Source organism: Nyctereutes procyonoides, unplaced genomic scaffold (genome assembly GCF_905146905.1).
Source record: "Nyctereutes procyonoides isolate TBG_1078 unplaced genomic scaffold, NYPRO_anot_genome, whole genome shotgun sequence".
Taxonomy (NCBI): Eukaryota; Metazoa; Chordata; class Mammalia; order Carnivora; family Canidae; genus Nyctereutes; species Nyctereutes procyonoides.
Window position 1 is genome coordinate 13,886,312 of NW_026575125.1, and position 17,399 is coordinate 13,903,710.

Consider the following 17,399-nt stretch of genomic DNA (forward strand, 5'->3'; position numbering starts at 1 on the left):
TAAAAATATAATAGATGGTAGCTACACTTGTGATGAACATAGCATAATGTATAGACTTGTCAAATCACTAAGTTGTATACCTGAGCTAATGTAACATTTTGTGTAAACTATACTAAAACAATTTTTTAAAGTTTAATATCTGGGCAGCCCCAGTGGCGCAGCGGTTTAGCGCCGCCTGCAGCCCAGGGCCTGATCCTGGAGACCCTGGATCGAGTCCCATGTCAGGCTCCCTGCATGAAGCCTGCTTCTCCCTCTGCCTGTGTCTCTGCCTCTCTCTCTCTCTCTCTCTCTGCATCTCTATGAATAAATAAATAAAATCTTTAAAAAAATAAAGTTTAATATCTTAAGAAAAAGAAGCAAAGCCCCAAAGATTATCTATTGTATGCTACCCTTCATGTTAGAGAAAAGGGTATATAAGAAAATGTATAAGAAAAAATACAGGTATCCAACTTATTTGTATAAAAGAAATAGTCTTTTTTAAAAAAGAGTCTATTCCGCTATAACACAATATATTCATCCCTGAAAATCTCCACACTGTGCAAAATTTCACAATAAAACCAGAAGCTTTATGGGGAACACAGGGCACAACACTCAAAAAACTTCTATCACACACACACACACACACAGAGTGAGATAGAAACTTCATTTTTTAAAAAAAGCAGTAATGCAATTTTACACATTAGTTAGGAAATATAATACAATAAACATGTCACTTTACCTAGAATAAGCCCTGAAGTTTGCCTGTGGATTGGGGATCAGGAGGGCTGTAGCTTGTGAACTGGTGCAAAGGGGTGGAAGGCTGTAGCCCCAGGTGTGGATGAGTGTGGCTTCTAAAACACGGGGTAAACCAGGGGAAACTCAGAGATGTCTGAAGTATGTGCATTTTATGTATTCTCACCCAGCTCGAGTCAGCTGGGTACACATTCTGCATTCACCTAGAATTTCTCATGCACAAAACTATCCATAAGCAACATGAAATTCGCATGAAGCTCAAACTGTTCCCTAAGATATATCAATCACATTGGAACAAATTTGCTTTTTCAAAGCAAGCATTAGGAAAACTGACCGTACAGGAAAGACAAATCAGAAACTAGTGAGACTGGATTACCAACAGGGGCTAAGTGGGAACAGGATAGAAAGAATGGGGGATGAGAATGAGGTAGTAGAGTTGAGGGAGCAACAGTTCTTGGAGTATATTTTGGGGGTAGGTTTAACTCTTAGAACTCAGGTAATGTTTTACATACCAGCACCCCCAATAAATAAATAATATCAAGCAGAATGTGAGGAGAACCCAAAATGGAAAACAAACAGTACATATAAACCTAACTATATTTCCAATGAGTATCATAATCACACTGAAGGAGGTGGGGAAGAAAATAGCTAAACCTAAGTAACTTCGGAAAGAAGTTATTTTTGTTTTGTTTCATTTTAACCACAAATATTTATTGATGGATTGATGAATATAATTTTATATAGAACAATAAGGCACAGCCATGGATTCAAACAGTGTTCAAACACCAAAAGAGGCAAAAGCCATAAACTTAGGAACTTTAAATATTCAAGTCAAAGAGCCTCTGAGGTACTGAACAGGTAAGTATCAGACAATTCTTCCCTTTTGTATGATTCCTGTATTACATCACTTGATCACAAAGCCAGAATAATACTTCTACAAAATTCCTCATTCATTCATACTTCAACCTCCCACCTGGCTGCTCCTCTGTTCCCCATTCTTCTCCCTTTCTGTTGCAGTGATGTTCTTTAGCCATTCCCTTCCAAAGGGATTGTGTGCACATCTTCCTTCCAAAGCAAGGAAGCAAAAAAGCAAGCAATGAGTCAGGGAAAGTTAGCCACAGGCAGATACATGAATGAAGACTTGGACATTAGGATGGCAACTGCCTGATTCAATGAAGCCTTTAAACTAAGCTTACTTGGGCAAATAAGCTGCTCTGGCTTGCTGAAAGGTCTATAATGCCACATCATATTGGGTCACCAACGCCAGATCCCATGTTTCTAAGAGATTAACAGTAATTTACATAAGGAGGTAGTCAATGTAACCAAGGCAGCTAATGTGACAATACAGTCAATGCTTTGGACCCCCACTGGGGGTGGACTATGGCTTCCAGCATAATCATGTGCCAAGTGCAAAAACCTTCAGGATACTAAGGATTATCTTTAACTCTCTTGGATAGATAAATTACGCACTTCTGTAACTCTAACCTACTTGGAAATGTGAAGTAAAAAACATCCCAGGACATGCAACACTGAGGCATAAATCATGTAGCAGGGATGGGAATACAGGGGGTTTTTAGGGTGCCCTTCCTGCCTCCTTGTTCAAAAACCCATGAGAAGGTCGCCAAACATACTGTCAGAGCAGCCATTGTGGTGGTGACCATGCCCCAGCGCTGAGGAAACCTGCAGGCATATGGTCATTTTCTGAAGAACAGGAGTAGCCATATAGGTAGTCTATGTATGGAGAATCAGAGGCCAGACATTGAGTGACCTGGGAAAGCCACCTAGAAGTTTGGCTTGACACTTTTCCCCCTTTAAGAAGAACAGCTCCATCCAGTAGCCCTTTGATGACAGAGCAGAGTGCAGGGGACCAAGAGATGGTCATATTCTCTGAAAGAAGTGCTGATTCCCAAAAAGCTCCTAGGGATACAACATCCCAGAGGCTCATTTATGAGCAAAGGTAGATAAAAATTGCCAGACCACAGAACCATCTTGTTTGTCAAGTCAGATATGTATTTAACAGGTATAGCTTGGGGTGCCAAGTAAAACAGGGAACTCTGAGGCATAATAAAAAACAGGAAGACTGAAAGATCAAGTGAATGGTATGTTGTGTGACAGAGAAGCAAAGGCCATATGAAAAAGGTTGCAGGAGCATGCAACCTAGCTGAAGGGAAGGTAGCACAGCCATAGTCTATACCCAGGAAAAGCTTGTTTGGCCATTTCTTAGCAAGAGTCCCTCCTTCACTTTCTCAGACAGGATGGACATTCGGCATTCAGTGGCATAACTTGGGGAGATATTTATAAATGAGGAACAGGTGAATGGATACTGAAGAAAAATAGGCTGGGTGTGCCATTCTGTAATGTTCTGTTTACACCAAAGGCAGGTTTGTGTTAACAGAACACACGTAGGGTTGTCCTGCAACAGCAGTGGTATCTTGGCAGAAAGAGAATGTAGGATAGAGATGGGGCTCATAGATAGGAGGACTTTCCAGTTCCAGTTTTTAAATACTAGAGAGCAAGGAACAGTTTGGTCTTATCATTTTAGTCAAGAAAATGGATGCTCACTTTCTATTATATGCCCACCTTCTCCATAACAAATTTTGCTAAAGATATGGCACCAACCCCATCCTGATTAGCCTCTTGGATGGTCCTGTGATGCGGCTCGGTTCCTCATCTGTGATATGCACTTCAACCATCATGCATAGCACCTGGAACAGCTCATTGTGGGAGATCCTGTCATCTTTATCCAAATCATATAGCCAAAAAAGCAAAGTATAGCTTGTTGCTTCAGCTGTTGAGTGTTTCTGGTTCATTCTTATTTTTGCTCTTTCCACCATATTCAGTGGGTTGGAATTGAGCCAAAGTTTTTATGAATCCATGGAAGTTTACCTGGTCTTCTCCCTCTGGAAAGAAGGCACTAATGAACCAGCCCCCAGTGGGCTGATGACAAGTTCTGGAATTAGCTGGAAATAATCCCTGCTGAGGGCCCCATTCTCGCCTTTGTCCAGGCTGGTGAACTGGCAGTAGAGGTAGGTGATCCGACTGTGAGAAAAGTTGGTCTCCTTGATCTCCTCTAGTTCTTCCCTCTACAGTAATGTGGATGCCCAAGGCCCCATCCCCAAGTGGGAGCTCCTTTAGGAGCAGCTGCACCTGAAGCAACAGTGGAAAGCTAAAGATAAAAGGAACTGTACACAAATATTGTACTCTTGTTGGTAAATTTGTTCTTCCCAAGAGAATGAACTAGAAATTCTGAAACTACTTTATATGGATGACAGGACTGAGCAAATATGTTGTGGATAATGATAATCTCAGTTTGTCACTGCTAGAGAAAGGAGTTACAAATAAGGAAAGGAGGTAGGCTAGAATGAATCCTTTGGTGTTGGATTACATTGAAAATATCAGTATAAATTCATTCATATATTTTCAAACACACAGAGAGTTGTATACATGTAAATGCAGATGGATAGGCATAAAATAAATGCATATATGTGCATGTACAAGCATACAAACATATTTCTTAGTTCTGTCATCTGAGAGGGCCTTAGAAGCAATGATACTCTGGTAGCATTGAGCACATCTACTGCCCAGATCTTCTTTCTAAATACCATTCTCTAAAAAGATAAACCAGGAATCCTTGGAGAAATTACTTATTTGAGGGCTAGGCCAGGGGAAATGTAAGATAAACCTAGAATATCTTAAGATGCTGAAAAATAAAAAGGTGCTCAAAAAATAATAGGAGGCATGTCAAAAGGGCACAGAAGCCAACTTGAAGGAGCTTCCAATGGCTAAATCTGAGACACTTTGAGCAATAAAATAATGATAGTAATGGATTATAACTTAGTTATATCCCTGGGTCTATACTGATATAAGTAAATTGAGATAAATATATGCATGGGGGTGAGGTAGCTCTTCCTTTTACAGAAGAATTCTAATTAACAAATGTAGAAGTATCAATATAAATTTTTAAAATCACCATCAGCCAAATAGAACAGTAATAATTTTTACAGGTAATAATCATCAATGAATGCTAAAATTAGTTGGGTGAAATTGTGTGGAGAAATAGGATGTGTGCAGCACCTCAAAGTTTCTCCCCACAAAATACTTGTTGATTACAAACAGAACATAGTAACTTTAGCTATAGAAAGCTGACAGCCACCATCTTAACCAAGTGATCAAAATCAGTATCAGCAGTTAATAGAACACAGCTGTATACGAACCTCTTGCTATAATGCAGGAAGATGACACTTCTGTGGGATTCTTGACAAAAATGTGTAACCTCAATCTAATCATAAGAGAATGTTAGACAACCCTAAGTTAAGGAACATTCTAGAAAATAATTGGCCAGTACTCTCCAAAAGTGTCAAGGTCATTAAAGCAACAGTTGAGGGTTTACCACAAACTGAAGGACATTAAGGAGATTTGACAACTAAATGCAATGTGGGCCCCTGGGTTAGATCCTGGACTGGAAAAGGGACATTAGTGGGAAAACTGGTAAAAGCCAAATAAGGTTAATAAATTGGTAAATAATATTTATCAATGTTAATTTTCTGCTTTCAATAAATGTACGTAGTCACATAAGATGTTAACATTAGGAAAAACTGGGGAAAGAGTATATGGGAATCCTCTCTATTATTTTTGCAACTTCTGTGTAAGTATTATTTCAAAATAGAAAGTTATACACACACACACACACACACACACACACAGCCATAAATATTCCACAGTTCCTGGATTGGGACTTGTACCCCAGTGCCTATGATAAATATATGGTTTCTGGAGGAAGTAAATTCAACCAAGACATGCTTAGTTCGTAATTTCTTTTCTTTAAATAGCAAAATTCAGAAGACCACAGAGAATCTAATCTAAGATAATTAGAAGTTGCCTATGGTATATGACACTTTGGGGCCTCTAGGGCACCCTCATGGCATAGATTCCCATTTTAGAGTGTGGAGACAGTCTGTCATAGCAGCTCACTCTCATCCTCTGCTGAATGGGATATCCAGCTCATCTGTTCTCATCAGTAAGGTCCATTGGTCCAGGCCCAGATGTGGGCCTCAAATACTAGAGACATTCATCTGCTCTTCCTCTGTGCAAGCCTAAGGCAGGCATTCCCAATAGATCATAGCACTCTTTCCCACATCGTCCAGATAACCACTCCTGATCAGAGTTGGCACTTGAGCTGAAACATCTATCACTGCATTCATCTTGCCATCAGGTCCATGGGAACCCTTGGAGTCTAAGACCCTGCTTAGATTCTGAGGTCTAGAGAGAAAGGCATGGAAATTATCCTTCCTCAAATGTGGTGAGATGCTCCAGCAATTTCACCAAGCATCCCTCTCCAACCTTCATCAGTGATCCAGGGACAGACTATCTAATGGCCTCTGTGGTAGCAGATGGCAAAGCTTGACATGAGATGGGGCCCCTATGGTGAAAGTTGATCAGGTTCCCAAGGAACACAGAGATCTAAATCCTTATCATTAGGATTGCCAGTTAACTCCTTCCACCATATTGTGTGTATGGTTATCCTCTTTGTCAGACTTCATAAAATTAGCCTGGGAAGAATATCAGGGATTCATTATCATTTCATAGCCTGATAGTAGTTTTCTAACTTATCATACTGTGCATCCAGGGATTTTAAAATAACAGTCTGTCAAATAATACTTTTCTTCTTACCAAGAAGGTACATCTAAAGCACAGGGGACATTCTGAAAGCCTTACTGGGAAGTAAATGAAGGCAATCACTCAAACTAGGACCCAGACCTCCTTGATCCTAGTCCAAAGGTATCACCAATGACCATGTTCACTCTTCCATTTTCTATCAAGAAGAAGAATATAGGTCTTCTGAGAAAGCAGCTTCTGAGAAAAACTAACTGGTTTATAGACAAATTACAAGACTAGAAGTTGAGTTCTGAGCCAAGAGTGGGCTTAAAGACTACAGCTAGCAAGAGAGGGATTTCAACAGTATTTGACCTGCCCTGGGATAAAGACCTTCTCATTGCCTCACTCTCTCTCCCATCTCCAGCTCTATCTCCTCTCATCCAGCCTCTTCCCTCCTTCCCTTTCTCCATGAATCCTCACTAGAGATTTCTGATAATCTTTGGCTTACAAGACTGAGACTGAGAAATGCTGACCAAGCCTTTCCTTTGTTGTAAAAGAATTACACATACCACACTGTTCTAGACAGGTTGTGTTTTGCTTTTATAAAACATCTTCATAGTTTTGCAAACTCAGAAATATTCTGTTGTTTTATGGCCTATCTCAAAATGGTTCTGTCCATCCAAATTAAGTCAGTCTCTCTTGCTTCAGTCTGTCTTCCTTTATCTCCTAAGTTTGCTCCTTTAAATAGATTAAGGAAAATTCTAATGTTGGTATGAGAATCTTTGACCTAAAAGTTCTTCCCTAATCCTAAACCTGCAACTCTTCCATTCTGCCTAGAGAAATAAATGCAAATCCTTAGCTCAACTCTCCAGCCTCTGTACGATCTGGTCCTAACTTACCTTTCCAGATGGATTTTTCACAAATCTTTTGCACAGACCTTAGACCTCAGCCAAACCAAACTACATGTGCTTCTTGGGAAAATATCCTGCACTCTCAAAATAGTCTCTCCACCTAGAATGCCCTCTCTCCTACTGTGGCCTCTTATTTATTCCTTCATTTTGAAAAAAAAAAAAGTTAACATAAAAATGAGAGACATAATCTCAGCCATCCAGAGTAATGGAATACTAGAGAAAATCACGTTATTAAGTATAAGGTGTTAACACCTAACTGGTGTGTAGTGTTAGAATGGGGTTGGGTGTTAGGATTTAACTTCATGGTAAAGGAAGCATCTGAAAAGGCTTTGAAGGACGGGATAGAATTTTGATTTGTACACTGAGAGGAAAAGGATTATAGACTGAGGAAACCACGAGAGTGAGCTCATATAGGCAGGAGAAAATGAAGTGCATATGCATAAATTCAAATTACTTTGGCTTGGCTACAGTGGTTCAATAGACCAGATACTGAAGGATCTTGAGTGTCAGACTAAAATGTATGAATCTAGTCCACAGACAGGAAATTACTGAAGAGTTCTGAGCACAGAAATAACATGATCCGGAAGAGCAGTGCTTTATGAAGATACCAGGCCATGCGTGGATAGGATTAACTCCCTCAATTTCTACAGGTTCCTTCTTGGTATAGCAAGGAGAGAAGAGCCTGACATTTGTTTCAAATGTAAGACTGCAGAAGTGGTGATGCCTGCTGCATGCTCCATTTAACTCATCTGTCTGGTCTTGCAAAGGCAGACAGATCTTGGAAACTGGCTATAAGTAACTTGTGACTTTTCTCATAGCTGCTGTTCTGATACTGTATTTCCCTTGGGACAAATCAGCACAGCACCTAGAATGTGGAACTCCACAGCTACTAATCCCACAAATACTTTTTTCCTCTGTACCCATTTTCAAGAATCACCAGAAGCAGTTTGCTTTTGAGACTACATCAGTTTTCCTGTTTTCTGCCATAAGCTGCGGAGATCATTATCATCTCGACACCCCACGGACCACCACACTAGTTCCTGTTTTCCTCATGGGCTAAGGAACCAGAAGTAGCAAGTACTTTAGATGGCTCAGACACAAGCAAGTCAGGGGTGAAAGCCTGGTACCACGTACTTCATCAGTCAGGGTTCAGCCAGGAACACAGAATTCATACCAGTTATTTTAACAGAGAGAATCCAATATAGGGAAGGTATCATAAGCCAGACACAGCAAATGGGAAACAGAGGCGACACAGAGATAGTAACTACAGTAAGGAGCTGACAAACCTAGGGCAGAACCTAACAGAGAGCAGCTGGTGAGAAAGAAATGTTATTTTCAGAGTCGTGGCAGAGCAGAGTCCGGAAGAATGGATGTGCAGCTGACAGACAACAGCTTAACAGGCAACACAACAGCTAACGAAAGCATTAGCCAATGAGTCTGGTTAATATCAAATATTGTGAGAAATAAAGAAAATTCCTTGTTGCAGATCTTAGTTTGGGAATTCTTTATCTTTAAAACATGAGCCTGGCTGTGGAACAGCGAATAAAATCACTTATTTATACACATCATTACGGAATATTCTCAGGTTCACGTTTTCTTGCGTGCCTGAGACATTTCACTGTTCAAAGTATAAGCAGACAATGGAATACTACTCACAATGAAACAGAATGAATTACTGATACAACAACTTGGATGGATCTCAAAGGCATTATGCTGAGTGAAAGAAGCCAGTCTCAAAAGGTATGATTCCATTTATATGACACTTTCAAAAAGACAAAACCATAGTGACAGAACAGATTCTTGGTTGCCAGGGGCTAAGAGTGGGGGGGAGACTGTGACTCTAAAGGGATAGCATAAGAGACCTTTCTGAGGTCATGGAAATATTCTGAATCCTGACTGTGGGAGGGTTACATGAGTCTATGACTGTGATAACACTCATAAAGCTATACTAAAAAAAAGAATCAATTAAAAAGAGGGGGAAAGGGGGAAAATAAAGATGGAACATGCATGGCTTGTGCATTTTTTTTATTTTTAAAGAATCTGCTGTGGTAAGGTCAAGTATGACCCTACCGAGCTCTTGCCACAGCCAGTTTGAGTTACAAGGGAAAAATGTCACTTGGAGTGAGAGCAAATATACAATATCTCTTTAGTTACTGCACACTTCAGAGCCCCCAGCTGAGGGCAAGGCAGGAGGGTGAGGGAAGAATCCTCCCTACCCCCTTAGGCCACTGTGAGTCCCACATTGGGATTTGGGTGAGGGTATCTATGCTGTGTGCAGCAATTCAAAGCCTTCTTCCCTCCACTTCAAAGCCTGGCCTGCCTTTTCCCCACTCATGTCTTTTATTTGGTGCTAGCAACCTTTGAGGACTGATACTGAATGGCCCTTGGCAGTGACCCCACTAATTGGCAAAGCCAGCCACAGAGGATGAATAAGATACTCACTGGCATCAACATCACACTGACCGTGGTCCAGTGGGCCTTGTTTTGTGTTCTCCTTGACAGTCAGAGCCACTCCTGTGAATAAAGGACTGAGCAGCAGCAGGAAATGTTCTCCCTCCTGGCCTCCCTGGAGCCCTCTTTTCCATTCACATGGGAACTACCTTTCACAAACGCTTCAAAGTAGAATTTTGTTATGCTCAGCACATTTAAATTGCTTCATTAATAGAACACCATTAAACAAAGTGTTCCTGAATGTTAAAATACATAAAATCATTTTGCATTCCATCACCCTAAGAATTTTCCTTCAGTTCCAGCTGAGATCAAAAGGAGAGAGAGATTCTTGCTGGTTATATGCAGTATTTCAGAAAGCCTCTCTTGGGGTAGAAACTGCACCATTGCCATTGTGTTCAAGTTCTGCTCACTAGGGGCCAATCTCATACCCAAGATGTCTCTCAGACTATCAACAGGATGGCATGCAAAAGTGAATGAGCACATACTGTTTTGTATTTGGCTTCTTTCACTCCACATACTTTTTTGAGGTCAATGTTGCATGTATCAATACCGTGTTCTTACCAGGTAGTACTGCATTATATGTATATAGTAGTCTCTAATTTGTTTATCCATTCTGTTGTTGGTATATATTTGAGATGTTTCTAGCTATGAGGGTTTTTTAGCGGCAGGGGGGATTTTTATGAATAAAGTTGCTATAAATATTTTTGTACAAGGCTTTTTGTAGACATACTCATTCTTCTTATGTCCATATATCTAAGAGGGAACTATAGGGTAGACATATGTTTAGGTTTGTTAGATACTGCCAGTCTCTGAAGTGGCTATACAGTTTTACACTCATCCCATCAATTTATGAGAGTTCTAGTTGCTCTTCATGTTTGCCAATACTTGTTATTATTATTATTTTTTTAATTTTTATTTACTTAGGATAGTCACAGAGAGAGAGAGAGAGAGAGAGAGGCAGAGACACAGGCAGAGGGAGAAGCAGGCTCCATGCACTGGGAGCCCGATGTGGGATTCGATCCCAGGTCTCCAGGATCGCGCCCTGGGCCAAAGGCAGGCGCCAAACCGCTGCGCCACCCAGGGATCCCAATACTTGTTATTATTGATCTTTTTAATTTTAGCCCCTCTAGTATATAGCAGTATGTCATTGTAGTTTTCATTTGAATTTTCCTGATGAGAAATGATGTTGAGGGCCTTTGCATATGCTTATTGGCCTTTTGTATATTTCCTTTTGCCAAATGCTTCTCAGGAGAATTGAGGAAGTGGTGGTGGTGGCAATATCTGTCAGGGAAGAGAAATAAAGGTATGATTTGGAAAAGCAGACTTATCAATGATAAGGTGACTTTTCCCAGTCCTGAATATTTATGCATTTTGGTGTTTTAAATAGATAGTAATGTATAAAGTGGTTAAAAGAAGAACTTAGTAGGCGCTTATTCCCAAGTATCTCCCTCCTGGCCTATAACCGCTATCCACACTTCTGCCTCAGAGATGTGTTCCTTTGGGCTTATGACTCGGAGTTCTCAGCACATTAATGTGAATGCATATGTGGGCTTCCGCCAAGACTCACACTGGCTAGGAGCGCAGTGTGAAGGGTTTGGGCACTTGGGGGTGCTGCATTCAGGCCCTCGGAAGCATGAGGACCCTGGCTGCCTGGGAGAGTGGTAAAAAAGGAAACACCAGGAAAGGGAAGAAAGGCTTAGGGCAGAGAAACCACAGGATGTACCCTAAACTTTTACTTATTTCATTCTGTTTTCCCACAGTTATTCACTTTGGTAAATCTTGGAGTTGAGGAGAGAGGAAAGGGAGGAGCACAAAATACATCAGAAATGTTATTAAACATGTTTGCAAGGGCACAATGCCAGCCAGTAGGAGACTCTGGGACAGTGTCATGGAATAAAAGTGCTATGTAATTGTAGCAGTAAGAGTGATGTGTGAAGAAGGTATTACCAGATTCCTTTAAGCCTTCCAGAAAAATCAAGGCACTTCATGTTTATGTGCAACATATTCATACACTCCAGTAAAGGAAAATCTGAGGCAGACAAGGTCCCCTCCATCTCACAGATATGCCATAACCTGTGCAGAAATGTAGGGACCTGGTCTAAGGTCTACCCCAGGGTAGAATGAAATTAAGGTCCGAGATCACCTCACTAGTAACCCATGTGGCTGGCAATGGACATCTTAGGATGCTAAGGGTTTATTCCTATTTTCAAGTATACCACAGCATCCATTCTCTAGTGATTATTTCTCATGTTTAAGACAGCATGATAGTAATGAATCAGCTCTGAAAGTCAGCTGCTATAAATGCCATGTGTTATCAGATCACAAACTAAAGCCAAATTTTCAAAACATTTCCTGCTGAAATACCCACAATACTTTAACAGATGTCTTTTGGAGAGTCTTGTAGCAAAATAAGCTCCCATCAGCATATAAAATAAAACCCAAAAGAAAGTAAAATGTGGAGGGATCATATTTTTCTTCTGGCAATAAGAGAAAGGTTGGGGAAAATCTTGAGATCTTTGGTGAAATGCTTCTTCATAGCCACAAAAGTGAAGAAATTAATGTCTGTTATTTCTTGTTCTGAACACTGACCGTAAATGTATAACTCTAACTTTTATTGAAGCAGTTTCATGGGCAGGTAGAGAAATGATCTGAGAGTATAAATTATGGGGCCAGCAGGCACAGAAATGGGGTGAAAGTATCAAAGAATCATCTTTTGTCAGGGACAGGATGGGCAAGACGAGTGGTGGCTGATTCTAAAATGGTGCATCTTGGAGTCTACAGCTTCTCAAAATCAGTGGTAGGAGGGCCAGAATGGGAACCTGGGAAAGGAAGGGGAAATTTTTATGTGTGCTCTTCTCCAACATTGTATTATGAAAAAAACCTGGAAGTACAGAAAAGTCAAAAGAACTGTACAGTGAACATGCATATACGCATGAGAGAGATATCGTTTTTCACGTGACAATTTGTTTCCATAGGGGGTTGACTGACTTTCAAAGAAATGCTCCTGAGTGGTCTAAGAGGCTTCCCACACACCTATTCTGGGGAAGCCAGGGTTGTTCACTGCTCCTCCTGCATGGAGTGGTAATTCCAAATGCAGGAGGCCCTGTGGGTCTGCTTATATTTTATCTATTGTTTTGGATGCTCCTTGCTCATGCTGTCTTGTCTCCTATTTGCCTTGTTATCTTTGACTTTGTGCTGGATGTTGTACTGAAAAATTTTATGTGGAGATAATTTGATACTATTTCTTTTGAGAGGATTTTTGTGTGCTTATGCCAGGCACATAGGGGGTGCTAGCTAGCAGCACAACAAAATTTTTTTTAAGCATTACCAAGGCAGTAGGAATACAGTTATGAACAAGAAATGGTTTCTGCCCTTACAAGTCTTACTAGGAACAAGCAATAGGATTCATTTGAACAGAACCTTGAAAGGATAATTTAATTCAAACAAGTTTGATCGGTATGCAGCTTTTCCTCACCTTATCTACGCCCACTGGTTAAGGAATGGCATGCTGGGCCATGCAGATCAGATGCCCTGAGGTAGTGGTTCTCTTTCTGTTTTATTTTTTAGATAATTATAGAAAAAAAATTGTATGAACTGATTACTTCATTCACCGTATAAAATCTAATCAGAAATAATCAGAACTATTTTACTTCCTTTGACCAAACACCCAGGAACAAGAATGCTTTAAAACACTACTACACGTAAGCAGTTACTAATTTCATAGCAAAAATAAAACCAAAGTCCATTTCAATATTATAAGCTTAATTACTCTAAATCAACAGATCATCTATAGGAACTTGAATGCTTCTGTCGTGGTGGTAGAACCAAAGAACAAAGTCCTTCCACACACAAGCTCTGGAGTACCTAGTTTCAGCCCTCACAAGCTGGAGGTTGGAGCTCCTATCAAAATAGTGGAGAGGCAGATTAGCTGAGAAGGAATCTTCAGTGGAGTATAACCTACAGAGACCTTGACTTAATGATGGTGAGCAAAACAGAACAGTTACTTGCTATCCTCAGTCATTTCCAAATGTTACCTCATGCTTACTTAATGGCATGGAGGGGTTTCCCAAACTGATGAAACATAAAAACCACTCCTCATCCCTCACTCCTGGAAAAAATACTCAACAGGAGAGCTGACTTAGTAGATTAAAGACAAACTACCAAAATTAATATATTAATATTAATATCATTAATATGTTTTATGCCCTGCAGTTCTCTGTTGTGTAATTTTTAAAATCCTTTCATAAGACACCAGAGCCTGTGGTTTCTTGGAAATAGGTTCCTGTACCATGCAGGCTTTGTTTTCAAGCTCCCTTTTCCTACTTCCATGAGTTTGCTCTCTGTTTTGCATACCCCAGTGTCTTACTTGAGACCTGCACATCACTATCTGTGACTGATTCTTAGGAGAGAGCCAGGTTAATGTCTGAACTCAGGCCAAATTCAGCACATCTGTCAAAGTGATCATTTTCAGTGAGGGAGCCACAGACCCAACAAAATCATTTGTCCTAAATAACATCTAGATCAAAGTTAACTGGGCCTGAGGAGATGGCATTTGCTTTGCTTAAAAATTAATGAGCAACCCTGTCACTTAAAATTTAGAAACTTAAAATAGAATTAGACCTTGGGTGTTCCACCTCCAAAACAGATGTCTGCCATAGGCTTAGGAATAATTAGAACTGTAATACATTAATGCTGAGCCTCTGATGGAACCAAATGTTGCTTGTGGTTTCCTCTGTTTGTTTTCACTTACTTGCACTAAGATGGCTAGTAGCCTTGAATCCTGTGGTGTCTGCTTCCTCCTGATATCTTGAGCACACTTTTACTTTTTTGGGGTTTCCCATCACTATTAAAACACACGAGGCTCCTATCATTCAAGTGTACCAATAATTTGTTGAGCTACAATGAGGAGGCATTTTGCTGGCATCATGGAAGACTGAAGAGAAAATCAAATATGGCTCCTGACTCCTAAGAACTCATAACCTAACAGGAGAAATAGACACATCCAGGAATAATTCAGGTTACATTAAAGCAATGCCATATGGAAAGTGCCATAACAGAGGCCTAACTGAATCCAAAGGTGACATGGTGTAGGGTTTAAAAATTTCAATGTCCTCAGTAGATCCTGAAAAAGGGTTACCTGATTATTCTCCAAACAGGACTGGCAAACTGAAGGTGCAGGGCCTCCTACTCAAAAAAGCATGGTGTCCTTCTGAGTGCAGGGCCCTGTCACACGCCCTTGGACTAAGCCCTGTCTTCAAATACAGTCTATGAATATGAGGAAGAGGCAAAATTTAAGCAGCCTGGATGAAGAAAGTACACCCAACGAATTTTCTTCCAAGTAGTTCACAGGAAAATAAACTCACTCTAAGGAGAGAGAAGAATTCAGTCTTTCCCAAATTGACAAATGGGACTGGGATCAAAAGGAAAGTTTTCATTTGCAAAGACAATGTCACAGATATGGCACAGCTACAGTAAGGGTAGCAATAATAGTAGCAGTATCAGGAGTAGTAGCTGACACTAATTTGCAGAACTTAAGTGCCACCATTCTTTTTAGTCTATTCTGGTGACTTACGCATTTAATCCTCAAAACAGCCCTGGAGGGTAGATGGATGCTTTTATTTCCCTATTTTACAGATGAGGAAACTGAGCTTAGAAAGGTTGAGGAATTGTCCCTGGTCACACAGCAAATAAGTGATAGAACCAGGATTTGAACTCAGACAGTCTAGCCCCAAAGTCTGTGCTCTTAACCACTATTTATGTTATTTCTCGTAAAATTAGGATGTATATGGAAGGAAGGAAGGAGGGAGTCATCCCAGTATATTCATTCATTAATATTTTAGATTTGGCTTAACCAGGGTGTACTGTGTGTTGTGTGCATGTTTTTAATTTTTCCTTTTTTTTTTTTTTTGCATTTCATCTTCATAGTTTAACAGCACCCGTTCGCCCTCCCCCACTGAGTGTTGCCACATGACCCCATGGAGTAGAAAGGTACTGGTTCTGAGAACATTCCATCACAGCCCTGTCCCATTCTCTCCAGACACTTTCTTTTCTCTTTTAACTATGGTTAACTCTGTTGTTCCTAACTAACAGGTATTCTTTTAAATCCACTTCAAGAGTGTTACTTTCCTAACTTGAATTAAATAAAATATGATTTAGACAGCTGTGTCATTGGCTTTCTTTCCCACTTACTTTCCCTCTGTAAATTACAATCAAGGCTCTGTTCAAGATGGGCATCACCTAATGCCACTCTTGGACCTTATAGTTCAAAGGAAAGAAATTCCAACTTGCCCTATATTTATCAGAACTGTAAAGGTTCAGCTTCTCAAATCAAAAAAGAGAACAGGACAAAAAGGTTCTCTGGCAGCCAGTTGTCCCTGTCGCCATTAAATAAAACATGCTTTTATTTAATGCTGGTCAGAGCCTGTAGTCAGGTCACTATTCTTTCTTTGTTTCCCAGTCCATTGTTATTCAAGGAAGGAATCGCCTACAAAATGTGGCCTCTGGTGGTGGGGGTTTCTCTTTAGGCTCTTGCTCTTTCTCCCTCTTTTTCTGTCTCTCTTTTTGCATGCACCAAACTTTTTTTTTCTTTTTGGAAGTTACCTAGGAAACAAAGTCTTTTGTGCTCCAACTTTATTTGAGCTATTCGCTTCGCTGGGAATCTGCACAAAAGCTGAAGAGAGAAAGAAGGTTGCAATGTTTTACTAAAATGTTCATGGCGAACACATTTTTCTCAAGGGGGGGGATCATATCCTGTTGGGTGTGTTGGGGGGCTTTGCAGATACCTCTGACAAGGTAAGCAAATGCTGGGGGGGGGGGTGGTGGTTAACTTAAACAAGTGGCTCTGGAATCTTCTCTTTAAGAGACCTGAGAACAGTTTGACAATATGTGAAATCCTGAGTCAGCAGGGCATGATGCTTCCAAATGTGGAGATGAGAAATTTTTCTTTTCATGACTTTAGGACAGAATATTATTAAAATTTAACTGGAATAAGATGAAAAAATATTTATTGTATACAAACACTCACCTTCCTTCAAATTATGGAAAGAAAGAAAACTAGGGTCAGTGGTGAAAACTGGGTCTTTTAATAATCTGGTTTAGAAACCCAACCCTGAAATCAAAATTGGAATGGAGCCTTTTTAATAATCTGGGTTAGAAGCCTAGCCCTGAAATAAAAGGTAGACAATATTAATATCTACCAAGGGCTTGGATGGAGAATTTTCATACAGAATGTCATACAGAAGTCAAAGCCTCTAACAACACAGCTAGAAGAAAAGCTTCACACTACAAAGCTGAAAGAAACTAAGGCCCTTTAACTCTTCTGAATTTGAAAAAGAAACTCACTTGAAGCTTTCTCCCCGTTATCTGCTTTTGTATTTTCCACTTATAATAAGTGGGAGAAGAGGGCTGCTTTTCCAAGCACACTCACAGTGTTGATGAAACTCAATTTTTGAAATGTTATTCACAAATGCCACAGTCATGCAGTAAAGATAACTCCTTATAAATTAATCCAGCCTCTCAGATTAGAGAACTTGTCCTTCAGATTATGTGTTCTGGAATGTCTCCTGAACTCCAGGTTTTCTGGCACATTTTCTGAATCCTTCATAGGAATCTAAATCATCTTCTCCCTTTGATCCTAGTCATCTAGAGCTCTCGAGACTTTCATTAGGAATATATGGCAAGATAGATATCCAGAATCTACCTGTCACTGGA

At 40.2% G+C, this 17,399-nt stretch overlaps 1 protein-coding gene and 1 pseudogene across 2 annotated transcripts in view; one reads left to right on the top strand and one right to left on the bottom strand.

The window, feature by feature from the left end:
* Positions 1–17,399, top strand: part of NHS (NHS actin remodeling regulator) — a 345,687-nt gene that overhangs the window by 313,368 nt on the left and 14,920 nt on the right. For both annotated transcript variants that reach the window (XM_055337849.1, XM_055337850.1), the window contains exon 4: positions 15,615–15,677. In XM_055337849.1, the coding sequence (XP_055193824.1) occupies positions 15,615–15,677 (63 nt within the window). The remainder of the gene's footprint in view (positions 1–15,614; positions 15,678–17,399) is intronic.
* On the bottom strand, positions 3,271–3,845 carry LOC129517611 (calcineurin B homologous protein 1-like; annotated as a pseudogene).